Raw genomic sequence first — 26858 nt, forward strand, 5'->3', positions numbered from 1 at the left:
TGGAGACTGCTTGAGATTCTCTCTCCCTCCTTCTCTCTGACCCTTCCCCACTTGTGTTTGTGCGCTCTTTCAAAATAAACAAACTCAAAAAAAAAAAATACTAGTTGGCATATGCTATTGGACAAGAACTATCAGGTGCTGGGTAAGAGTTAATAGTAAGCACAATGGATCCTGTCAGGTGCAGAGAACTATCTTGCAGCAGATACAACAGACCCCAGCACCAGCTCATACACCATGTTGTGACAACCACAATCCATCAGCTTGGGGAGCCTCAGTACCCTGTATGAACAGCACTGTTTTTCTGAACCAACTGATTTTCTCTACCTCTTACTTAATGATAGCCCCGTCCTCTCATTATCCTGAACTCCGCACCATTTGAAGTGCAGGTGCAGTCGACACATACAATAAAAGGAAGAAGTGATCAACATGAGTAGAAAAGCTTCCTAGTTAAAAATCTGACTTTGGGCAAACTGTTCAACTTCCTAGGGACTCAGTTTCATCTTTATTACCTGCAATTAATTAGATGCAAACATAAGTCCTCAATCACTTCACAATAGAAAGACTTTTCAAATACTGTTTACAGATGCTAGAAACAAGACATTATCTCATCTCAGAGCAGTGCTCCTGAATGTGTTAGTTTTACGACTGGCTGTATGTTTGCCTGAGTTTAAACTGACATTTGTGTTTACCTATTCTTCTATTGGCATTTTAAAAATAGCCTCGCACTGAATTTCGCTTCATACAGACTTGCAAGTGAAAAACAATACTGCAAATAAAAAACCCGAATTACACTCATCTATGGCCCTGCAACTCAAAGTGTGGCCCATGGATAGGGTCATCCAGAAGCCCATCAGAAATGCAGAATCCCAGGCCCCTCCCCAGGTTTACTAGATCAGAAGGTGCAGTTTAACAAGATCTGCAGTGACTGAAATGTGCACTAACATCTGAAGAGCACTGACTTGTGAGTTTCAAAGACATTACCAGCATAGCTCCCATAACCTATGAGCGTTTCAGTTTCCCCTCCTCTCCTGGATTTTATTAAATTAAATTCAAATAAAGATGGTAACTCCTGAATAAGTGCTGTTGCTAGCAGAAGCCACCAATCACTTTCACACCACTCCCAGCAACACGCGCACAAATATATTCACAGGCAGATCTCTCATCCAATATTTAGAAAATAAATTTGCTTTTATAGTAAGTTATCAAAATCTGTGAATGATATTACACAAAACATAGCTGTGCCAGTGTTAGTTGAGCCTCTGAAGAATTCGGGATGATTTCTTCCTATGCCTGCCCACCAATCACCTACCTTCTGGAATTTCTGCAACATCATTTTCCCTTGGACTTACCTGATGGAGAAATTACAAACATTTGATTTTAGATGACAACAAAACACCTGCCAAATTCATTCTCCACATGGCTGCAGTGACGTTTTCCCCCATGATTCCTCTTAACCTTACAAGACCAGGTTGGGTCGGTGGAATACACCTGCCAAGGTCTCTCTTTCTGGAAAGGAAGGCTCTTTTGCACTTTGTGAACCAGAAGTTTGGGGACAGACAGTGAACATCTGCATTAAGTGAAGCTGTCATTGACCTCACTCAAAAGGCAGCTTTTGGCTTTCCGATTTTCTTATTTATGAAGGAAGGAACTGCTCACAGGGGAAGAATTCAGGCCTCACCTTACTCTGATCTTTCGGAAACAGTATCAGGAAGTGTTTTTCAGTCCCGCAGTAGTCTGATGTAGCTGAGAAGCATAATACGGGAGTATGGTTACTCCTCTAGCCCCAGAAACGCAACCCAGTACTTCTGCCCCTAATTTCTGGGTCAGCGAAGTCGGTGGGGAGGGGCAGGTGCTGAGCACAAAATCCGTGATACACCCTGTACTGCACACACACCCACTTTTGGGAGAAATACTCCAGAAGCACAACGGAGTTCACAGTGGATTTCTAATACAGTCCAAAGTGGATCCATTAACATCCACCTAATTCTGAAAATTATCTACGCACAGCATGTGTATGCGCACAATGAGACCATACGAGGCAATGTGGCCCAAACAATTAGAAGTTCTTTTCAAAGTGGAAATGCAAAATAGAACGAATATCTATTTTCTATAAATGAATCTAGCCATCTGCCTTGAAAGAGCAGCAGCAGGAGTACCCAAAACAGCAGAAACAGCAGCCTCTGGTGTTAACAATCTACTCTCCAATCTCATGCTCCACATTTCCCCGGCAAACAAGGCTAAAAATACAAGACATGCAACAAATAGTCTCTTGGGATCTGCCATTCCATGGATGGCGTATTCAATCAGAGTAATATTTTCTGTTGAAATTCAAAATTGAAAAAAAAAAAGCAAGCTATCATATTAGAAACGGGCGTTCAGAATTTTAAGTGTGAATCCAATCCCAAAGTATATTAAGCTGAATGGTGAGAGGGTGGTTGTTTTCATACAACATAAATCTCTGAGATTTATCTGAATATATTTATAGATTTATTGAAGCTACTCTAAATGCCTCTACAACTCTCACAGTTACAGAGAAATCATTTTAGCGCTTTTGTCACCAAAATGTAAGGGTCACTTTATTTTTGGCATAGTTTAGAAAACAGTCCTTGTTTAAGGCTCTGGAGGAGGACAGTGCAGGTTTGAATCCAGGCCCCTCCATATACTACCTCTATGGCCTTGAACAAGTTATTTAACCCTTGTTTGACCTTGTTTCCCTATGTTAAAAACGAGAATATTACTTACCCCACGGTGTTATTTTAAGGACTAAATGAGTTAGCATACGTGAAGCATTTAGAATAATCAATGGCACACGCTAAATACAATAATCACTATTATTATTTCTCACTCAAGGCTACAAAAATACCTTCTCTTAAGGAACAGGTAAGATATAAGGAGCGGTAGCAACACAATGGTAGTTTTCATGCCAACAGCGGCCACTTAGCAAATAAGGGGGTGAGCTGGTCAGTGTCTTCACCTAGAATTTGCGGCTGTCACTACAGGAAAGTTCCCGCTAGGTATTCAGGCAAGTCAGTAGTTCACGAAGGCATCAGAATGAGAAGACAATGCCATGGCTGGTCAAGTGGCACTTCCCTGAGTATGAGACAATCAAGATTAAGGGCCAAAGTGCAATCAAGAAGCATCCCCATCAGGGCTTTCTGCAAACGTGTGTGCCTGTCCATTAAGAAGATGCCTCTACTCCCACTATGACCTTCCTTAAGGGGATGTTACAGAAAAATCTTTCTTTGGATGGACACCTGTCTTTGGAATTCGATTTTAATGCATATGGTCTGAGTCTCTAGCCTTCATATTAAAAAAAGAACAAAAGGCACAAGGGAGTGGTATCAAATACTATCTCCTCTACAACAAATTCCTTGAGAAATCTTTAGAGTTGGCGGTATTTTAAATTAGGTTCTATATATGGTAGAAAGAAGACAATAAAGTCATTGAGGCGATACAGACAGAAAAGGGCTTCCCTACCTACTAAGACAGCAAGGTCTGGAATGTAGTCCTACAGTTCAGAGACCTCACGGAGGATTCCTGGCCCCCTGATTTCTCCCACCCTAAGGGGCTCTGCTTACAAAAGCGCACACAGGTCACTCAAAGAGTGAGGAAGGATTTTTCATAGTAAGACAATGAAAAAGGACAACAAGCGCTTTTCTTAAGGGCCAGATCAGAACAACTAACCTGTTGTTAAGGGCTGAGATACTTAAGACACTCCTTGAACACACTTTGTTGGGTAGGAAAAGAAGGTGCCATTGGACTGCTCAAGCTGCGAGCACAACCCAAGAGTTAGAATAAGACAAAGCTGGCAGGAAATTGGGAGAAAACACTCTTTCCTGATAGCACTATGGAGGGACAATTTTTTGAGGAAAAGGAACAGAATGAAAAAGGTGGGGGGGGAGGTGCATATAATGGTCACTAGGGAGGAAATGACGATAGATTTTAAGATGTATGAACCAGATAGACAAATGGATTTTAAGTATGTGTAAACCATCTGACCCTATTATGCCTAGATAATAAACATGTACCACTCATGCCCTTAATGCATTTCTATCACTATTATTAGGAAGATTTCATTGTCCAGGAAATTTTTTAAAGCAAGGAACTGTAAGTTTAGCCTATCTAAGATCATCTCCTCCCTGCCTTTAGATAAGGGTATCTTAGGTACAGTATCTAATACAGGAATCGCAACCAGATCTGGAGCGCCACTCCAGTTTTTCAAAGAACAAAACAAATCAACATGACAACATGATGTGGATTCAATTTGCACTTGGCAGGTCATGAATAACTTTTAAACAACCTTCTTTTAAGTTGGAAAGTGTTAAAATATACAGTAATCATGGCACCAAAGTGCCTTCCTCACAGTATGCCAGAAGTCAGGAACATAAATCTGAAGAAGTCAGTCCTGTTTGCAAAGGAAGGAACCAGAACACTGCTCCTTGGGCCACTCACTACTAGTTTCTACAAGCAGTGTCCTGCCCCAAGTATCTTCCTCTTTGAGTACATTCACTTAAAGCCAATCACCTGAAACCACCTCCCCTCTGATTTTTAGTGGGTTTTACATTAGGTATGGAGAGGAAAAGGGGGAAAAAAAAAAAGTTGGTGCAATCATCTTAGAAACAAAGGATAAATAACTAAAGAAAATGCTACTGAATTGTTAAATATTCCTAAATCATCAAAGGAAAAGCATAATTCTATATAGCCTGTTGTTTAGGGAAGGGAGAACACCTTGGTTCAAATCAACATGGAAAGGCTTGCAGGAAAAAAAAAAACTATTTCTTCGGATAAAGAACCACCACCTAGGGCCAACCGTATGGAGGCTGGTCAGACTACTCAGCAAACATGCCACGAGAGCGCACCTCTTCTTGCTTTTAATGAAGGGGCACCTGCCCCAGCAGGCAGAACTTAGGTAACATTGAAACCCACCCTTTGTTCTGAAAACTACAATTGAGCCCACCTGTCCAAAGCCAGGTGCATGTAGCTTCACAGATTCCAGAGCCCGGCTTACTACTAATTTCTTACAGAATCTCTGACAGATGCTAAGGGTAATGGGCTTCACACCCCAAAACGTAACATACTACAAGGGAAATATTAGTCAGATTTACTGCTCCGCGCCATGTGTCTTGAACATTACTATGATCCGTGCAAGACATTTTGTTGTAAATAAGCCTGCAGAGTGTACAGTATGTTTTCTAGGAGACCTTTAAGGAACAGCTTGCAGACAAGAGGTGCTAGCCTTAGTTTTACAGCCAGCAAAACTCCATCCAAGAGGCTTCTGGCATATCCCCACCTCTTGTTTGGAGCTGGCTTCAAGACAACTCCACCAACCAAATTCCAAGGGGTCAGGACAGGGAGCCAGTCACTCTTGGGTATTCCACACCAAATAGCAGGTGGGAATTCAGACATTTAGATAACTGAGAACAAGCCGGCTTTTCTCCATAACAGTATATTAAAAACAACTGAGCTGACTTTGCAAGGAGGCATTCTCCATAGTAAATTAGATGGCTGAAGCCTGTGCTTCTTCCAGCAAGGGAAAGAACTATACTTCACCATAACCCGGTGTGTGCAATCACCGAGGCTCATTTTTAAACCTTTGCTGCTTTTTAAAGGGCCTGCTTCACCAAAGGAAGAAAAAAAAAAAGCAAAAAAAAAAGTTTTCAGGAAATGAAAAGCAAATAGTCACTGAACAGGATCATAAAGCAGAAAGCCTCTATCCACCTCTTTTCCTTTTTCTAATTCTTCATTCTAGGCACCCAGACTGTTTTTAACACACCGTTAGCTTTCATAAAAATTAGATTACAGAGGTTCTTGCGTGATCGTCCTGAACCCCTTCCACACTCCCGGCTACGCATTAGGTTCAGGATAGCCAGAGAGCAGAACGTGAGGTGGTCAGTTCAGTCCCTGCTTCCAGCTGGAGAAGCGTTAAGTAAATCATTCAACGCAATTACATATTCTAAACCTAATGGATGGCACACGGGGAAGGAGAAAGCTAAAGATGGGCGGGAAGGAGAAGCTTCAGGATTATTTCCAAGATAAAGCCACAATACTCAAGCTAGGTCTGAAACTGTCTGATCATCTTCAAAACAAGTCGGCGGGATTTATCTTTAACTTGATGCTCCCGGTTCTCGCTCACGGTGCAGGTGAAATCAGTTGCAAATTTTCACTCTATTGGAGTCCGGAGGATCCAGGAAAATGGGGTTTACGTTTCAAAGTCAGCAAGGAGCGGCGTTTCCCCGCGGCTCGGTGGAGCCCCGCGCTCGCTGGCTCCCTAGCTGGAGTGGGCACCTGGTAGCAAGAGGAGGCGCCGGGTGAGCCGGCCTCGGGCCAAATGCTTATCCCGGCTCCGCACCGCAGGCTCAGCTAACGCGGGTGGTGCACAAGGCTCTCCCGGGCTCCCGCACGCACGCGGCCTCCTCGAAAGAAAACCCAGTGCTAAGTCCTCTAGCGAGTGTCGCCCCAGGAGTGTCATGCTCAGCGGACTTTAGCTTGGGTGTTGCTCCCCAAAAGGAAAAGGCGCCTTCTCCATTCAAGCCCACCCTACGGAGGGAGACCTCTATCACCCCGCCCCTCTCGCAGGAACTCTCGGACACAGCTCTGCGCGCCCACCCATGATCTCTCTCGCCTTGGAGACAAGTGGAGAGGGCAGGGGAGAGAGATTGGAGCGAAGAGGTGGGTACTCGGGTCTGCAGCAATTGCGGAGGGATCGGAAAAATGGAGCAGGCGATGCGCGTCAAGGGTAGGGGCCCCGGTCACAGCAACCTGTAGGATTGCGGCTGATCGCAAACTTGGGGTGGGAGGCAGGGTCCCCTCGGAGGTCCTCCGCCCGATTCCCACCCTGTCGGGTCCGCGCGCGGAAAGGCGCGGGGCGCAACTTGCGAAGCCAACGCCGCGGGCGCGGGTCCCGCTCAGTCTCGCCGGCGCCCCCTCGCCTCGCCCCCGGCCCCGCCGCCCGCTCTGCCCCGCGCTTACCTCGGGCAGCCGCAGCCCCCGCCGCCCAGAAGCAGAGCCCCAGCCACGGGAGCCACCGGCGCGCCCCTCCAGCGCCTCCTCCTGCGGCTGCCGCTCTCCCCATGCTCCTCGCCCCGCTCGGAGTCCGGCTCCTCTTCCACGCCCCGGGCGCCCGGGAGAGGCACGGCGAGCCGGGGGCCGAGACGAGCGGGTCCCGGAGGTCTTCAGCGAGTGACTGATCCACGGCGGCTCCCTACAGCCTCGGAGCAGCGCGCTCCGAGCCGCCGCTGGCCGGGCACCGGGAGCCTGCACGCGCCCCCATAGCTTCCCGCGGCGGGGCGACCGCTGCCGCCGCGGCTGCCACCGGAGTCGCGCGTCGTTCCCGCAGCGCCGCTCGCCGCGCTCCCGCCGCTGCCGGGTTCGGGACTACGGGGCGGAGGAGCGAGGCCGCATCGCTAATGAGATGCCCGCGGCCGCCCCTTCTCCTCCCCTCCGAGCTGCAGCCAATGAGCCGGGCCGGGGCGGGGCGGCGGCGGGCCGCGCGGGGCGGGAGTCCGGGGGGCGCAGGTGAGCCCCGCCGCGGCCGCCGCACGCGCTCCCGGGTATCTCCGCTCTCGGCAAATAGCCCCCGCTCGCGGATCGGAGCGGCGGGGCCTGGGGCCAGTTCGGGGACGCGAGCGCACGCCTACGGGCGCGAGCGAGCAGCGCCTGCGGGCCTCTCCGAGGCGAACCGGGCGCGGAAAGATGCGGGCGACTCGGGGTCGGCTGCTTCCCGGAAACCTCTGTTTCGTTCAACTTTGAGCCCTTTCTCAGTCCTGCCTCTCCTTCTTCCATTTTTTAACATCCGATCAGACAGCACGCCTAAAATAGTAAAAGGAAAAAGACTTAGATGCCAAGTGGGGGGAAATAACAGTAGAATAAATCCATTACTGTAACTAGGCGAAATATGTATGCATATAAATAAAGAGGTGGAGGAAATTACAGTCGGGGGTGCGTTGAGGGGTATGTGATAGATTTTTTTTTCTACTTTTTTTTTTTTTTAACTTTTCTGAAAGCGTCCGTATTTCTGATGCCTCATGGTTTTGTTTTCATCTGGGACCTGGGAATCGCCTTTCTTCTAAGTATCAGGGAAAGGAGAGTCGTGCTGGCCTTTGTAACAAGAAGGAAAGAAGACTTTTTCTTAAAAGTGTGGTTTATTTTGAATAAACTGTCAAAGCTTTATTTAACTGCTTTTAAAAGTACCTCATGGTTGCCTCGTATTCTTCCCTCGGCTGTAGTAACTTAAGAGAGATTGCCTTAGGCCACACAGTTTCAGAGCAAAGAACGCACCTGAGGAATTGGCCCTGAGTCCAAAACTCCACAGGCAGAGCACGCCTCAAGTCTCACAATATTGGGGCCCCCAAATGGTGCCACAACTCAACTGTTTAGAATATGGGTCCCCTTTGGCCTGGCTGACCCCAACAGCAACTGAAGTCTTGGCTTGCAAGAAAACCTTCCCAACAGTTCCCTCACTGCCCACACTCGATATTGATACAAGTAGTACTTCTAAAAAATCCATCTCTGTCTTCACAAAGTGCTCCCTGCTCCCAAACACCTTTCCCTGGAGAATAAACAGTTTAGTGTGGTAATTGTTCTGGATGAGGTAATTGCGTTCACTCGCTTTCTTCTGAAGAAAAAGAAGATGGTAGGCAGAACGATTGATTCCCCGATAGGCACGTGTGCAGTCCCTCTCCCGAGTGCCACCAGGCGTGTGAATGTCCGGGGCAAGGAGCCAGTTGTCTCCTCCAGTCTTCTTGTAGCTCAATAAAAGGTGTGGGTCCTGGTCAAGAAGCCCAAGCTCTGGGGAATGAATGCTTCAAAGCAAAGACTAATGTGGGGCCGGCTAGGGACTTGCCGGAAAATCTCTTTAGAATCTTGGTAAATGAGTGTTTTGTCCTTTTCCTCTGAGAAGGTGAATTGAGAATTAATCTACCAAATATGCTTTACCTGTCTTCTGGAAAATAGTCATTCATCCTCTGACTTTCCTTATTCTTCAAGACTATGTGGCAGCTCTGTCACAAATGAGTATTTTCTAAAAAAAAAAAGAAAAGAGAAAAAAAAAAGACAAAAGAATTACTATGTTTCCAAGATAGTATTGAAGTATTACTACTGTCCCCAGAGGAGAGCAATAGTAAAAACAATTTTATTTTTTTAAGTATGTGGGAAATAGATGAGCTAATATTAATTAATAATTCAAGTCAAATTGCAATGACAAATGAGACAGAAGGAGAGAAACCAAGAAGCTCTAAGTTCATACCCTGTTTAAGGATTGGGTCTTTCACATACATACTTTGTTTTCATAGCCGAACCAAACCCAAGAATGTAGGTATTATTATCCCTGTTTGGCAGACAAAGAAAGTCAGGCTGAGTATAAAAGTGATTTTCCCAAGATCACATAGGGAAGTGGCTAGACATCAAAAATGAGACACCGGTTTGTGTGACTGTAAACCCAAGATGAAGGCTGAGGTACTGTCCTTTCAATCAGTTGTCCAGAAATAGACATTCTACCTCATTCTTCTCAGTACGATTTAAATACCGGGTTGGGAGAAGGTGGATCTTCAGCATTCCCTCCACATATTATATACCAGGTATGAATTATATACCATGTATTAATTAAGTTCTATATATTAGTACACCCTGTATTAATCTAATTCTGGCTATTTTAAAACAGGCGTGAATTGTATTCCATTCCATTTGGAGAAATAAACTGAATAGTCACTGCCCAAAATCAATGTCTCCAGCCAAGGAACAGGAGCAAAGAATAGTAGAAGAACTATCCTGAGACTCAGGACACCAAGGGACCGGGCCAATGACACTGCCAGGGACTGGCTGTGTAGCCTGAGGCAAGTCAACATCGCCTGGTGTCAGTTTCCTCATCTGAAAGATGAGAGTATTTGACTAGATGACTTTAAGATCAATCATTTTTAAGAGCCATCATTTTCAACTATACCACATTATGATTTTGAATACTCAGTACAAACAAATCAGAAATTAAGCCACCTATTCTGGAATTGGGGCAATTATATAACAAATGCAAAATATGTTCCAGACCAGGTTACTTGGGACTCCAGCCACCCTAAAGGTATTAGATGTAACCAGGAAATATTAACTCCATGAACAGACTTGGTAAAGTTTTTTTCTCCATTCTTTGTTGTTTGAATGCACCATGCCTCTCACTTTATACACAAAGATAAAGAGGTAGAACATTTCTACTTCCATTGCCTTTTGGTCATTGTTAGCCCAACCAGAAAATGTTTGAGTCAAGTCAAACTTGGAGAAGGAGAAATAGAGACTGGGCATACATCCTTCCAAATATAATGAATTTTTTTTTAATGGCTTACAATTCCTTAGGAAAAGTTCTGTCTTTGTCTGGAAAAAAATATTTAAGGATTTTTAACCAACCTATTTTGTTGGTTAATAGTAAACCTCGAAGGGAAGTTAAAGAAAGTAGAAATATTCTACATGAGTAAGGAAGAATGTGTTGTTCTAGGGTTTGGAGAAGGAAGAGGGGAGCCCAGGAGTTGGTGGAAAGCCATGCCTGCTGAGATGTGGCCTTTCTCCTGGGAGCTCCAAATCATCACTAAGGATATGGAGACAAGTGGCTTTATGAAAAAATGGCAAAGAGACTATAGTTTGCATCTAGATTACTGCAGACCTAACAGACACTCGGGAGAGAGAAAAAGGACCCTAGACATGGAAGCTTTTGAAAAGTATGGAGATATTTTTGGGCTGTCCTAAACCACAGACCTGGATTCTTTTAGGAGCAGGAAGTGCCTCATTTAAAATCTGAACAAAAGCAAGGTGTCAGAAGTCAGTGAGATCCAGACCCTTGGGAACAGAACACAGCTGCAGCTGAAACGGAGAGGAAATGGGCTTAGGAACGTTCCCCAATGACTAAGGGAAAGAAGAGCTGGAAAGAAATTCCACAATATATTTCTGCACCGTGCTTTTATCTAACTTTCTGAACTAAATAGGCAAATTTTAGTTATAACTGCTCTGAGAATTTCTCTTAGTGTTTTTCGGGCCTTTCTATGCTGCATGCGGATCCTTTTCTACTAACCATGATGATAGAAAGAGAGAGAGCAGTCTTCCCCTCCTTTCATAGGCATGGGTTACAGAGAGAGGACGGTCTTCCCACATTTGGGATGTTAACATGTTAGGTTCTTCCATCCTCCCAGAACCTGACTACTGTTTCTGAAGACCCAACTTATTTCTAGCTCTGCCAATGCCGGACGTTTCTGATAAAAGCCACTATTTCTATGAATCATACAATTATGATCATAAATAGGGAAGACCAAAAATCAACTGGACTAAAGGGCAACAGCTGCCAGCTTCAACGGGTGAACTTGGCGAGACAAGTAAATGAGATATTCTACGAGTGATATTTCCATTGGGAATATTCCGTGCCAGTCATTTCCCCAGGAAGGTCTTGTTCAATCGGAGCAGCACATTTTAGAAATGCATGCGACTTTCAGAGAACATGTTAAATTTTATTCAGCACCGCGTGCTCACGGCCCAGCTCAGGATTCACGAACCTGCTGGAAGCATGGGGAGAAAAGGATGTTCAAAGCCAGGAGCTGGGAGTTCTTCACGCATCATGTTCTATCGGTGCACAATAATCCAGGTTAACGGTCTGCCCTGTTAAAAGCAATATGGGATCGTTTGTTAAGTAAACCCTCTCACACAAAATGAGAGAAGTCCATTTTAGATATTGGGCTATGAAGCAGCAATAAAGTGCAAAAATCCAATACATTTGTTTAAAAAGGGCAGCAGGGCACCGAGATAAGAGTCTAACTAAACAAGTTTTTTCCTGACATTGTAAGTGTGCCTTCTCCGTTTGGTACCCAGGGAATTCTTCCTGGAATCGTGCATCCTGGAGTTTCAGCTTCAGCTGCTGACACAGACGAATGAAAGAACTTAAAAATAATAACAAGAAACACAATTCTTTGGCAGTAAAATTAATGTGTTAGCACTTAAAAAGAATAATAAACTGGGGAGGAAAGATGAGATGTGTTAACTCATAAAAGATGTAGCCTCGGACGACAGCACAACACGCGGCCCCTGAGTTACCTGACCTTGGCAGTTAGCATCAGAAATGTGACAATTTACACATCCCACCACTTAGGGGTAGCGGAGGGACAGCCTGATATCTTCCCACATTGGGAGAAAATGCCATGGCTCTTCCTGTCAAGTGGAAGGTGCTGCCAAAACTTTGTGGGGTGTGTATTTGGGACAGATTTTTTCCTGCTCAGTTTCATCTCTGTTCCTTTCATGCCCTGCCTTGGGACATCAATTAACTATTCATTCATTTGTTCCTCTTTATCTAGAGTATAGTAGGCCATGTGCCTGCTGGAGGAGGCAAAGGAAGAGACATCCAAAGATAAGGTAGGTTTATAGTTGAAAGTCATAGCTGCCATGTAGTCTTGACCAGAACACACAGGTCAACCACACAGCTATCTCCAATCAAAAGACTTGAGGCTGGAGGCGATGCTTGCCCTGTTCTGGTCAAGGATAGAGTCAAGTGGGGCACCTGGGTGGCTCAGTCGGTTAAGTGTCCAACTTCAGCTCAGGTCATGATCACACAGTCCGTGGGTTCAAGCCCCACATCGGACTCTGTGCTGACAGCTCAGAGCCTGGAGCCTGCTTCGGATTCTGTGTCTCCCTCTCGCCCTGCCCTCCCCCATTCATGCTCTGTCTCTCTCCATCTCTCAAAAATGAATAAACATTAAAAATATTTAAAAAAAAAAGAATAGAGTCAAGAGTCAAAAATGTAACAAGTTGAACAAACTCATATTCCAACCTTCCCATCCCCTCATGAACATTATGAGATCTAGGGGTGTTTGATTTTCCTGGTTCTGGCATAACACCCAGAGCAAATTGTTGTGGGAAAGTAGGGTTAGATGCAGGTTCCAGTATCCAGACATGACTAGGGTCAGCAGATATCTTTTTCAACTAAAGGTACCCATTTTTCTCCCAGAAAAGGGGTAAGGAACAGATGGAAACAGGAGAATATCTGTATGTCAGAATTGGAGAGTAGAAGGGAAGATGCACCTGTTCAGAGTACTGGAACCAAAAGAAGTCTCTGACCTCTGGAACAAAATCTGACAAACAGAATGTTAGTGTGCACATTTAGGTGTAGCTTGTACTATCAAAGGAATTGATCTAAAAGTTGGAACCATAATAAGCCATTTGGACAAGTGCTAACTAGAAATCACCAAGAAAAGAAAGGAATGGCTCTCTGAAAGGTAGAAGAAGAAGGAGAAGAACAAAAGGAGGAGGAGGAGGAAGAGGGAGAAGAGGAAGAGGAAGAAGGAGAAGAAGAGCAACAAATTTTCTTCCATTTTAGTTTTTATTTTCTGCTTGCCTTCTCCCTTTTCCTTCACTTTCCTTGACTACTCATCTGGAATAAGATATTATAAATTAATCCCTGTCACTAGGAGGATGACAACTCTAGTGGATTCTTTAAAACAGGACTTAAGTAACTGTTACATGATTCCAACCAAAGGTGTGCAAAGAGAAAATGATACCTTAACAAACAGAATTGTTTCCAATTTTCAAATAGCTTTGACTTTCATGGCCCAACTTCTACCATACCTGCTTCCGGTCTCCATCTTTAAAGCCCACCCCCCACAAAATCCTATGAATGTATAATTTGTTATATCTTAAGGCTCAGGCAGTAGATTTAAAAGCATTCATTAGTAAATGGCTGTCATGCATTTGGAAGGAGAAAGGATCTGCTTTACATGTTAAGTAGTATTTTACTGAAAATAAAATTTGAGAGAGTACCATTTGCAATTTAATTCAACCACATGTTCCACTCATCTTGTCAGGTATAAGGATGATTTCATCCCAATTCAAGTACCAATTTCTCTAGAGACAGATGATCTAGTTCTAGAGTAGATTTGGGGGGATCGCTAGAAGACCATGGTCATTATTACTGCTTTGGTGAGAAACTAATCCAAACAAAAACATCAGACAAGAACTCCTTTGATTTTCCTGCACTCAACCTACTGACAACATACTTCTCTACTGAGAAGAGAAAGCAAATTACACACACACACACACACACACACACACACATACATACTATGAGTAGATGTGCTATTTCATTTATATATATATGAATAAATGTTTATAAATATGTATACATGAATGAACTGTGTGTATATAGATGAATGAATTCTATCTCTACACACATGGATATATATCACATATGTGAACACACATATATACATACATGTGTATGTGTGTATATGAATGAACTGGCATATCTACCTAGAGCAGTGGGGTGTGTGTGTGTGTGTGTGTGTGTGAGTGTGTGTGTGTGTGTGTGTGTGTGTGTGAAAACAGGACTGATATATTTCAAAGTATTTTTTAAGACTTTTTCAGAAAAGGAGATGACTTCTTACTAAGACAACCTCATAATTTTTTTTAATGTTTATTTAGTTTGGAGAAAGAAAGAAAAAAAGAGAGCACAATCAGGGCAGGGCAGAGAGGGGCGGGATAGAGAATCCAAAGTGGGCTCCTCAATGACAGCAGAGAGCCCCACGTGGGACTCAAACTCATGAACTGTGAGATTATGACCTGAGTCAATGTCAGACATTTTAACAACTGAGCCACCCAGGCGCCCCTCATAATTTTACTTAACGCTTCTCTGCTCTAGACACAAAAGAATGAGGCTGCATATCAAAAAGAAAACGGAAGACACATAACCTGGCTCAAAATCCGGATACATATCTGTGTGGATCATCAATAGAACAAAATTGCTAAATGCTGAGTGGGGTTAAATCCATGTACTTTCCAAATCCTGGCTCTAGAAGCAGGCAGTGGTATATGAAAGTCTAAATAATGCACTGTCATAGGGAATAAATGGCTCCATGACAAATGAGACATCAGAGCCAGTTGCATACCTTAAAGAAGAGATTGGCAGGGAATCCCCCAACTTTAGGGGATTGCCTGAAAAAAATAGCCAGTCTAAGACTGCTATTTAGGGAAGCAACAAAGACACAGCTTCTTCACTAGGAACCGAACCTAACGGCACTCTGACTCAAGGGCTGACCATATTTCTCAATAATACTATAACTCAGATGTCCCGAATGACTTTTATAAGACCTAGATTTCCTTGGATTTAGGTGGAGGTAGCCACAAATCTGCAATTCAAAGAGTGGTAATCCCAGAAGGAGAGAGATGATAGTGGGGAGGGGAGAGAAAAATAATTCATTCCCTTAAAATGAGCATACTAACCAGTGTCCTAACACACTTGCAGATAACATAAGGTTAAAAAATACAGAAAAATTAAAACAATATTTGAACATCAGTTCACACTTTATAGAAAAAAAGCATCATAGAACTTAAAATGTATTTTTCTGGGATGCTCCAAGTAAAAGAGAAAGAACTACTTTTATTACAAAAATAGAAAAAAAATGAATAATAAGTGAATTCAAGCAAACAAAATGAAACAAGTATTGGTAGCTAAGAAAAAATATAAATCTAAGGAATTGGATGTTATGGTCAAGTAATGAAAAAATAATAAACACAAGGCTCAAGACTGGCAAAGATGAAGACACAATTAGTTAATTTGAAAATAATACTGAAGAGACATCAAATATAGAAGAAAATGCAAGTCTAATTTCAAAATTTAAGCAAACTTAAGAGACTTTGAGGCTAGATTGAGATACTCTAACAAATATAAGAGTTACAGGAAATTGGGGCACCTGGGTGGCTTGAGTTGGGTGATCATCAGACTCTTGATTTGGGTTCAGGTCATGATCCCAGAGTCATAGAGCCCTGCTTCGTGCTCCGTACTGAGTGTGGAGCTTGCCTGAGATAATTTCTCTATCTCCCTTGCGCGCACATGCTCTCTCTCTCTCTCCCTCTCTCTCTAAAATATAAAAAAAAAGTAAAGTTACAGAAAATTATCACAAAGGAAATGGTGGAGAAATATCTTTCTGGGATACAGAAAATGAAAATTTTCTGGGATTAAAAAAATACTTTAAAAAAATACATATTACATGGAAAGAAACAGATTTAACATCAGCCATCGTGGGTGCCGAAATCCATGGAATGATATCATCAGAATATCAGTCTGAAATAAGTATCTATGTAATGTAATTAATTTAATTTATAGTATAGAATATTTTAAGTGATTTTTTACGCATAAAAGATTAAGAGACACAGATCATTATGTTGATATGATTGATATTTTTAGCAAATTACATGAAAATATGGAAAATTTAATAAGTGAACTAGAAAAGTTAAAATAATCCAATAGAAATTCTAGATCTAAAGAATATAGTAATTGAAATTAAGAATTTATTGAGTGGGTAACATTATAATAGACACAGATAAAGAGATATTTAGTGATGTGAAAGAGAGATCAGAAGAAAATATCCAGAATTAAGCACTGAGAAACAAACAAAAATAAATGGAGAAAAGAGCATAAGACACATATTAAATTCTAGAAAGCTCTGATTTGGAATTTCTGTAGTAGAAGACAAGAACAAAGAAAGGACAGGTGCAATACTGAAAAGATAATGCATGGAAATTTGATAAAATCAATGAAACTCATTAAGAAAAAGATTCAAAACTGTCAAAAAGCTGAAGAAAAATACAAAATAAAACTACACCATAGCAAAGAAAACCGTTCAAAGAAGAAGGGAAAAAAAGAATGCCTAAACATTTTTTTAGAAGGAAGCAGTAAAAACAAAAGAATGGCAGGGTAATGATAATAATTGCTCCTATCTCAACACAAGGGAAGAAGTTATGAGACAGTGGAGAAGTATCATCAAAAAAATGAAAAATAGGCCAACTTAAGTTCTGTATTCAGTGAAAAAGCCCTTCAAAATGAAAGTAACGTGAGTACACTTTTTTTTTTAAACAAATAAAAATTGAGACAATTTATCATCAGCACATACAATTTAATAGAAGTGCTAACAGGGGGAGTTCTTCAGGAAGAAGGAAAAAGAAACCATATGAAAGGACAAATATGAAAACAGAGAAGAAAAGCAATAAAAAGATGAAAATGTTAGTAACATTAAAATTGTACCAAACAATGAAATTATAATGTGTTCAAAATATGTGTACATATGTTTAAATGTCCCAGTCTTGGTTTTGGCTCAGGTCATGATCTCAGGGTTTATGGGTTTGAGCCCTACATAGAACTCTGTGCTGACAGTGTGGAGCCTGCTTGAGATTCTCTCTCTCTCTCTCTCTCTCTCTCTCTCAAAATAAATAAACTTAAAAAATATGTTTACATATATACATTTTGAAAATGGGCAAAACTAAATCATGTTGTTAAAAGTGAGGCATGAGGGAGATCATGATGAATAAAGGAGACACAGGGGAGAATTTTGGCTGCTGATGTTGTCTTATTTCTTAATCTGGGTGATGGCTTCATGGCTGTGTTCATTTTGTGATGAATTATTTATACAATTGTGATTTGTGCCTTTTTCTCTATGTAAGTTATACACAAAATCATTTTAAAAATTATGTCCAAACACTGTAACTTCATAACATCAAAAAACAGTAAAATGGGAAACTTAAATGACAAAAAAGTTACTATTTCTAATAATAACATGCTTCTGTATATTGATAGCTGAAAGGAATTTGGTAATATTATAGCCCAAGAAAGGCAATTATCTAAAGGAGAAAATCCAATGGAAAATACATACATGAAGTGATCAATCTCATTAGTAGTCTGGGAAAAGCCAATTAAATAGAAAGGGGCGCCTGGGTGGCTTAACCCTAGTTGGTTAAGCGTCCGACTTTGGCTCAGGTCATGATCCCGGGGTTCATGGGTTCGAGCCCCACGTTGGGCTCTGTGCTGACAGCTTGGAGCCTGGTACCTGCTTCTGATTCTATGTCTCCCTCTCTTTCTGCCCCTCCCTCGCTCACACTCTGTCTCTCTCTCTGTCTCTCAAAAATGAATAAATGTAAAAAAAAATTAATATACAATGTTACTCTACTGTTCACCTATAACATACTTACAAAACAATGATATGAAGAAGAAATGCTCACTCATATTTTACTGATGAGTGTGAGTTACTAAACCTTTTGGGAAACTTTTCTGAGAATATATATTGAACTATAGTGGCACTTCGATAAATTTATCTTTATAAACTTGAAAATCCTTGTATATAACTTATATATACAAAGATGTTTATTTTTTATAGAGGCAAATAAAAACAAAACAATAACAAATTCTTTGTAAATCCTATCTGGATATTCATCAACTGAAGGAAAATGTGAATCAATTGCAGTTCATCCTTATTATGAAATATTGTGTAACCATTAAAAAACGTGTGCTCCGTCTATACGTGTGTATAAGAATACCCAATATATCCAATGTCATCAGGTGAGGAAAGTAAGTCATGAATAGTATGGATTCCATTTTAATAAGAACAATAAAGCACCAAAACAAAAAAAAAACAAGAAAATTTAAATATGTAAAGTATTTATGTATTTTTATAAACTGAAAAATGTACAAATAAAGTGGGGAAAGCTTTGAGAGTGGGAAGAGATTGCTAACTTTATTTTATGCATCTTTGCATTATTCCACTAGATAAAATGCTCATGTATGTATTTCTTTATTTTTTTATTTCTTTAAATGTTTTTATTTATTTTTGAAGGAGAGACAAAGCACGAGCTGGGGAGGGGAAGAGAGAGGGAGACACAAAACCCAAAGCAAACTCCAGGCTCTGAGCTGTCAGCACAGAGCCTGACGCGGGGCTCAGACTCGCAAACTGTGAGATCATGACCTCAGCTGATGTGGGAAGTTCAACCGACAGAGCCACCCAGGCACCCTGAGCATGTATTTCTTTTGAAATTCAAAACTTGACAAAGAAGTTTAAGAAAAACTTCCTTTCTAGTTATGAAACTAGTATAATTCACTGAAATGTACAGTATGTACCAGAAACAGAAAATTACATATCAAATAAATTCTATATGGATATACCTACAAAGCTCTAAATTAAAGCAAATGTATTATACATGTATATGTGTGTGTAAATATAATAAATAAAATATGTATTTAAAATATATACACTTACATATACACCCACATATATGTAAAATATGACTAAGTAGGGATTTTTCAGGAATGCAAAGAGGTTCAATAGAAGAAAATTGTTGGGAAAGGCAGTTTGTTTCCTTTCATGCATGCAATATTTCCAACCTGCATGGCTGTTTAAGAGTGGCCTTGGGCCTGAAGCATTTCCTTATGGACAATAAGGAACCCCCACATTCTGTACTGGGCATATCTCCCTGTTTGAGAGTATTCTTCCCTGTTCATGGCTAGACTTGTGCTTCTTTGTTCTGATTAAGGGTGTGCATCATGTGACCCTAAGCCATGCTCCCCCCAGCTTTCTGAATTTCAGACTCCATGGGGGAGGGGCCAAGGTCCTTTGCTTCCAGGAGAGGGGTGCATGCAGACTGTCACTCTGTGTCACTTTGGGAGGAGACCTGCTGGGTGTGGGGGCCTAAGTTGATGTGCTCTGTGTCTTGTGTTTGGGAGTAAACCTCATTTGATCTAATGTTTGTGTGACTCATGTGTTTCTTGCCACATCAAACCATGGAGTGAGTTGACATCCTGGAACTAGGTACTGGTGGAGTGAGATTCCTTGCCTGAAGGTGATAACACCTGTCACTTGCTGGACAAAAATATTCTAGTACTTGAGTACTTGAAATTTTGTGGTCATCTCTACAGATGCTAAAAAGATGTTTGCTACACTTTGCATATATATTCTGACTAAAAGTAATTAAAAAGAAGACACTCTTATCATTGATTATTCCAAACTCAGAGCCAAATTTATAAAGCAAAATATGCCCATTCTCATTAAAATTATGAATGAACTACAATGCTATCATTCTAATTTTTTAACAAGGTTCAGGATGATTCAGCTACTGTAATTCATTAAAGTTGACCTTGGAACAATGCTGGGGTTAGAAGTATTGAATGCCAGGGGGTCCTGGGTGGCACAGTTGGTTAAGCATCCAACTTTGGCTCAGATCAGATCTCGCCGTTCATGCAGGCTCTGTGCTGATAGTTCAGAGCCTGGAGCCCGCTTCAGATTCTGTGTCTTCCTCTCTCTCTGACCCTCTCCCATTCACACTCTATGTCTCTCTCTCTCTCAAAAATAAACATTAAAAAAATTTTTAAAGAAGTATAGAATGCCCACACAGTCAAAAGTCCATGTATAACTTTTAACTACCCCCAAACTTACCTACCATGAGCCTACTGTTGACCAGAAGCCTTACTGATAATATAAATAGTTGATTAAAACATATTTTATATGTTATATGTATTATATATTGTATTCTTACAACAAATGAAGCTAAAGAAAAGAAAATGTTGTTAAGAAAATCATAAGTAAGATAAAATACACTCAGAGTCCTATAGTATATTTATCAATACCGCAAGTTTACCTCATCTGTTTACAAGATGAATTGTCTGTCAGTACCTACATCAATATTGTCTTATATAATACAAAACAGTGTAGATGTCATACATATTACTAACACTAGACATAAAATTGAAAAGATAATGTGAAAAAGAAATTCATATTTATTTACAGGTATAATAACGATTCATGTACCAATAAAGCAACAGCAGTATGTTTATTGTATGGCAGCCTTATGCAATCGATATGATTGCTTCATGGTAGCCTAGCCTATACACTAATGAACTAATTATTATAAAATTTTAGGAAATACAGTAATACAGTCACATTCATAATACAGTTTTAGAAAAATAGTTATTTTTTAAAACCACTTACCTATGATGCTAGGATGATACATAATTTCTCTGATTAGGAGAGAGAGACCTACAGTCCAGTAATATAATTCTTTGAAAGCAAAGTTATAAAACAATAAAAAATGAACACATTATTAATTATATAATATCACTCACCTATGCCTATGTAAAGGCAGGCTACCTGCTTCCACGTGAGTCATATACATCATGTTTTCCACAATGAATACTTAGATGATGATGATGGCACAAAATGTCTCATATGGTTCCTGCTGTACAGTGAGTAGATTTTTCACACAAAGACACTCACACATATACAACAGATTTTTTTTTTAACTGTATGGCATGATCATTATTTACTATTCACTAAATGGAAGTTGGATTATCGTGAAGGTCTTCCTCCTCATTGTCCTCACATTGAACACGTTTAAGAGGAGGAAGGGGAGGAGGGGTTGGTCTTCTGTCTTAGAGGTGGCAAAGGCAGAAGGGGAGGTGAGAGGGGCAGGCACTCTCGGTGTTAACTTTACAGAAATACGTCATAATTTCTGCCTGGGTTTTCTGCTTTTTAATGTCTCTAAAAATGTTTCCTTTTGAAAAATGTTTTCATGTTCATTTTTGAGAGAGAGAAAGACAGAACACGAGCAGGGGAGGGGCAGAGAGAGAGGGAGACACAGAATCCAAAGCAGTTTCCAGGCTCCAAGCTCTCAGCACAGAACCTGATGTGAAGCTCAAACTCATGAACCACAAGATCATGACCTGAGCTGAAGTCGGACGCCCAACCCACTGAGCCACCCAGGCACCCCTAAAAATATTTCTTTATGGTATCTATCTTTCTGCTATTTGCCTTAGTTTCAGTGCCCATATCATAGAAGGGTCCATGCTCTAAAAGAACACACAAAGAATCTTGAACAATCACAACCTTTCTGCCAAGTTGTCTAATGTCGGTTTGTTCTTTTGGCATTGCGTTTGTCTTCCTCATTATCTGGCACTAGTCCAGAAGCCCTCATCTCCATCAAGTTGTCTTTAGTTAATTCCTCCAGTGTAGTGTCTCTTAGCTATTAAATTCCTCTAAGATCCAAGTCTTGAAACCCTTCAACTCCCACCTTTTTTGCCATATCCACAATCTATTTCATGATTTCCTTGATTGTTTGTTTCGCAAATCCTGTGAAGTCATATACAACACCTGGATGTAGTTTTCTCCAATGAGAATCTATTGTTTTTGGCTTGATGGCTTTCGTGGCTTTTTTAATAACATTCATGGCATTTTTAATGGTGTCATCCTTTCAGACTCATGATGTTCTCTCCATCAAGGTTCTCTTCCATAGGGTTGATAATCCGTCCTTTTCTTACAGTACTTACTGTGTATAATATGCCTTAAAGGTCCTTATGACCCCCAGATCTAGAAGCTAAATTACAGACATTGTGTTTTAGAGCAAATAGATCACTTTGATACCTTTGTTGTTGAATTCATGGTGACAGGAGCATCCTCTAATATCAAAAGAACTTCAAAAGGCAGTCCCTTACTGGCAAGGTACTTCCTGGCTTCAGGGACAAAGCATCACCATAGCCAATCCAGGAAAAGGTTCTCATTGTCCAGGCCTCTTTATTGTAAAACCAAAAGACAGGCAGCTGGTGTTTATCTTTTCTCCTCAAGGCCGGAGGGTCAGTAGCTTTATATATTGTAGATAAGGGTTGTCTTGATCATCAACCCAACAGTATTTGCTCAAAATATTGGACTTAGCCTATTCCTTCCTGCCTTAAATGCTTGTGCTCATTTCTCTCTCTTATTAATAAATGTCCTTTGTGACATTTTATTCCCCAGAATAGTCTGCATTAAGAACCTGTTCAGGAAGATATCCTTTGTCCTCAATGATTCTCTTAATGGCACCCAGGAACTTGTTGGCTGCCACTTGGTTGGCAGAAGCTACTGCTACTGTTACCTTGCAATTTATTTTATTTTATTTTTTTATTTTAGAGCATGAGTAGGAGGGAGGGGCAGAGACAGAGAGAATCTTAAGTAGGCTCCCAGCTCAGCACAGAGCCCAAAGCAGGGCTCGACCCCATGACATCGGGATCATGACCTGAGCAGAAATCAAGGCCTAAGAAACTGAGCCATCCAGGCGCCCCTGTTATCTTGCAGTTTTAAGCCAAACTGTTAGAGTAGGCAGTAAGTTAGGTTTTAACAGGAGGTCTGGGGGGCCAGCAAAGGAGGAGTCATGGCCTACTATAGGGAAAGTTAGAGACCTGTCTTAGCAGTTCTCCAAAATCAGAGCCACAAGAAGCTGGATCAAACCAGACAGGCCCAAGACAAAGAAAGGAAGGAACCCTGACCAAGTAAGGGAAAAAAAGGTGTGAACCCTGATCTCAAAAAAAATCTCCTCCCCAAACAGTAAATACCCCGTGTCCTAGTTAACAACTGTCAATAAGAAATAGAGACCCAAACCCTGGGCACATCTCTCTAGCTCGCCCACTCTCACATCTTGATAATGGATGTACTCTCCCATTAATCAACTTTCCTACTTACGCTGCTTAATGTTGTATCTGGTCTGCTCTTGAATTCTTTCTTGCTATGTGACCAAGAGCCTCTGGCAACATCCAGGGGACAGGCTGGGTATAGGCTTCAGGACCTGGTGTTACCCCAGTCAACCTAGCCACAAAACTTCTTTCTAAAATTATCAAACCATCTTTTGCTGCCAGTAAATTCTCCAGCTTTAGATCCCTCACCTTCTTTTTGTTTTCAATTGTCATATAATGACTTTGCTTTCTCTTGCATCACATTAGAGTCTACAGGTATGCCTTCCTCATAGCAATCGCACACCCACTTAAATGATGCATTTTCAGTAAGAGATAAAAAGACACGAAAAGTCCCACATGTTCATGCCAGTTGGCTTAACTATAGTGATGGCTCCACAAAGTTCCTTTTATTTATTTATTTATTTATTTATTTATTTATTTTTACAGTGATCCTTATACTGGATTTATTATCTTGAAATGATGGGCAGTCACAGCTGTAGACCTCAATCTATGGTACATATCAAGCAATTCAACTTCTTCTTGTCATGTTGCAACTTTCCTTTGCTTCCTTGAGTACCTCCAGAATTGCTGGTGGCACTTTGTGTGGGTCCCATAGTGTTATTAAAAATTTACAGTATCGTGCTAAACACAAGGAAAAATATACAACAAATGCAAGAGATCACTTTTTTACGTGATACACATTTACTGGAGAGATGAACTGTTCATGCGGAGATGATTAGGACCACATGGCATTCTAAGCAGATACAACACTTGAGCTCACTGTAATAGTGACAGGAGGTGGCCACACAATTACAACAGTACAGTATGTAGTACAGTTGTGTACTACGTATGGTTATGATTTAATACTGAATCCTTACATTTGTTTACATTTATCTCAGCTATGAATGGTGCCACAGATGGCCTGTAAGTGTGTGGGTAAGTTTTGGTAAATTTTAACTTTTTATAATAGATTTGTGTATATCTTATGGTGGCACCACTATCTACATACATTTTATGGATTCATGCCATAACTTTTTACTCGTGTTTCAACATTTTTAGGCAATGCGGTTTCTCTGCAAGTTTTTTTCGAATGCTGCAAGCCTCCAAAAGTTTTAAAAATATGTTTATTGAAAATATATCTTTGGGGCGCCTGGGTGGCGCAGTCAGTTAAGCGTCCGACTTCAGCCAGGTCACGATCTCACGGTCCGTGGGTTTGAGCCCCGCGTCGGGCTCTGGGCTGATGGCCCAGAGCCTGGAGCCTGTTTCCGATTCTGTGTCTCCCTCTCTCTCTGCCCCTCCCCTGTTCATGCTCTGTCTCGCTCTGTCCCAAAAATAAATAAAAAACGTTGAAAAAAAATTAAAAAAAAAAAAGAAAATATATCTACATATAAATGGATCCAAACAGTTCAAGCCTGTATTGTTCAAAGGTTAACTGTATTTTTTAAATTATACTTACTTGAATGGAGACTAGTGAACAAACATTATTTATACACGTATGATTTTCTAAGTAGAAACTAAACTTTAAAAGTTACTAAAACCACTAAGGCGATTTCTGCTTCAGGCACCTGGAAAAAAGAAAACAAAACTAGAAATACTGGATAAAATATCACAAACTTTTCTATGGTGCGTGGTCAAGTCCCTTCTAATTAAGGGGGAAATGCAGAGGCCAAAAATAAAGACCTGGGAATCAGAATGATAAGCTTTGAGGCTGTGGTTGTCTTGTAGACTTTAAGAAAGTCTACAGCCTATGGACTTGCATTTTTTTAAATTTTTTTAATGTTTATTTATTTTTGAGAGAAAGACAGAGACAGGGTGCGAGTGGGGGAGGGGCAGAGAGGGAGACAGAGAATCTGAAGCAGGCTGCCGGCTCTGAGCTGTCAGCACAGAGCCCGACCTGGGGCTGGAACCCACAAACCATGAGATCCTGACCTGAGCCAAAGTCAGAAGCTCAACTGACTGAGCCACCTAAGGGCCCCAATGGACTTGCATTTTAATGCTAATTCTGAGGACCAGAGGCTCTTGGGTCTTCCAAAAGGAAGGAATCTGATTTGAGACCTGCATACAAACCAGAGACCCATTAAGTACTTCAGCAAAACTGCAAACAAGGACCAGAAATATCCACTTATCAACAAAGAGAAGCCACAAAAAGACTCATCTATCTTGGCCTAGGTTAAGAAAAAAGTTTCTAAGAATTTTAAATGAGGCCTTTGCTAATGTAGGTTTGAGGGTCAAAATTATATTATCTAGGTGGTTATAGAAAATTGAAACCATGAAACTAACTTGTGCTAGGTGGGTAGTATCCCAGGGTATGTGGAAGAAGAAAAAGAATGTCCTCTCTGGAAAGAGAACCTTTGAACACCAGGATTTTTTCCCATAAAATCCAGACAAATATAAACTTACTCTACGTGTGACAAATACCTTCAATGAGAGTCCATCAACAAAATCAGCAAACGGAAGAATCATATTACAGAAAAATTCAGATACTGCAATTTCATTTATACAATTTAAATAAGACTTTTTATAAGATTTCATGAAATAACATAATTGAAAACAAGAGCAAGAAACAAGATGTCCAACAAAAAGACTAAATAGATGATTTCCCTCAGGAAGATTACAGAGAATGTGTCATCTCCATATGTTTTTAACCCAGCACACAATTAGTACATAGGGATGTTCGATAAGAGTTTGGTTGATATAGCTGTCCCCAAATACCTGAAGACAGAAGTTTGCAAGACAGAATTTATGAAAATAGAATTAAGAAGCAAAATAGAATACAATCCATAGAGGTATTGTTTTATCTAACTTACCTTGGTGGACTGCAGAATACAACTATTTCAGAGTATTCAAAATTGATAAAGAAGACAAACCTCTGCCTATGTATGCACTGAGTATCTGTGAATCCTATCTGAAAAAAAAAAGATTTTGGATTAAGAATAAGCCATTTCAAGGCTCTAAAAGTGGGGGGGGGAGTGAGACAAACCAAGAAGACAAAATGAGAAGAGTTTGAGGGTAAGAACAGTGGGAGTCTGTGGCCTTCTGGTCACGGACACTCCTATCCCTCCTTCTAACTTGACTGGTAAGAGCTGTAGCTTTGCCAGAATAAGAGTGACAACCATCCTAGCAGCTTTGCCACCAGAGTGGGAGACTCAATTTGAGGCAGGGGTGACATCTTCTAGCTTTATCAGCTTTAAATGGAAAAGCTCAATAGGAAATGAATGGGAAACAGCTGTACCTGTGCCATCCCAAGATTGAGGTCCCAAGTTGTGGCAAGCAATCATGCAGAAATTAATGGGAGATTCTGCAAAGGTGAAAGCCATAGAAGTGCTGATAAGTTCTCTCTACACAGCTGGGTGACTGGGAGACCACGTAGGAGCAAAGGAGACCTGAGAGAATCCAGCAAAAAGTGACAGACAAAGGAGATGCAAAAACTGGCTGTAAATTTGAATGTGCTCCCTAAACCACAAAGAGATCTAAATGCATAGGATGGCAGCCTTATGGGCTTCGGGCATTTGGCTACAAGCTCCTTCCAAATCACTCCCTAACCACTAAGCTATGCAGACACAAGGGCAAACCCTAGGGAACCAGACTAGAACATAAAATAGAAAAATCA

At 41.1% G+C, this 26858-nt stretch overlaps 1 protein-coding gene across 9 annotated transcripts in view; it reads right to left on the reverse strand.

Annotated features, from left to right (window-relative positions):
* Positions 1-7300, reverse strand: part of UNC5D (unc-5 netrin receptor D) — a 552225-nt gene extending 544925 nt beyond the window's left edge. For 8 of the 9 annotated variants that reach the window (XM_043564514.1, XM_043564523.1, XM_043564505.1 and 5 more), the window contains exon 1: positions 6970-7299. In XM_043564514.1, the coding sequence (XP_043420449.1) occupies positions 6970-7072 (103 nt within the window). In that variant the 5' untranslated portion in view covers positions 7073-7299. Of the gene's footprint in view, positions 1-6969 lie in introns of all 9 variants that reach the window. The other variant, XM_043564469.1, reaches the window with a different exon arrangement.
* Between the last annotated feature and the right edge of the window lie 19558 nt (positions 7301-26858).

The sequence above is a fragment of the Prionailurus bengalensis genome, chromosome B1, assembly GCF_016509475.1.
Source record: "Prionailurus bengalensis isolate Pbe53 chromosome B1, Fcat_Pben_1.1_paternal_pri, whole genome shotgun sequence".
NCBI classification, from domain to species: domain Eukaryota; kingdom Metazoa; phylum Chordata; class Mammalia; order Carnivora; family Felidae; genus Prionailurus; species Prionailurus bengalensis.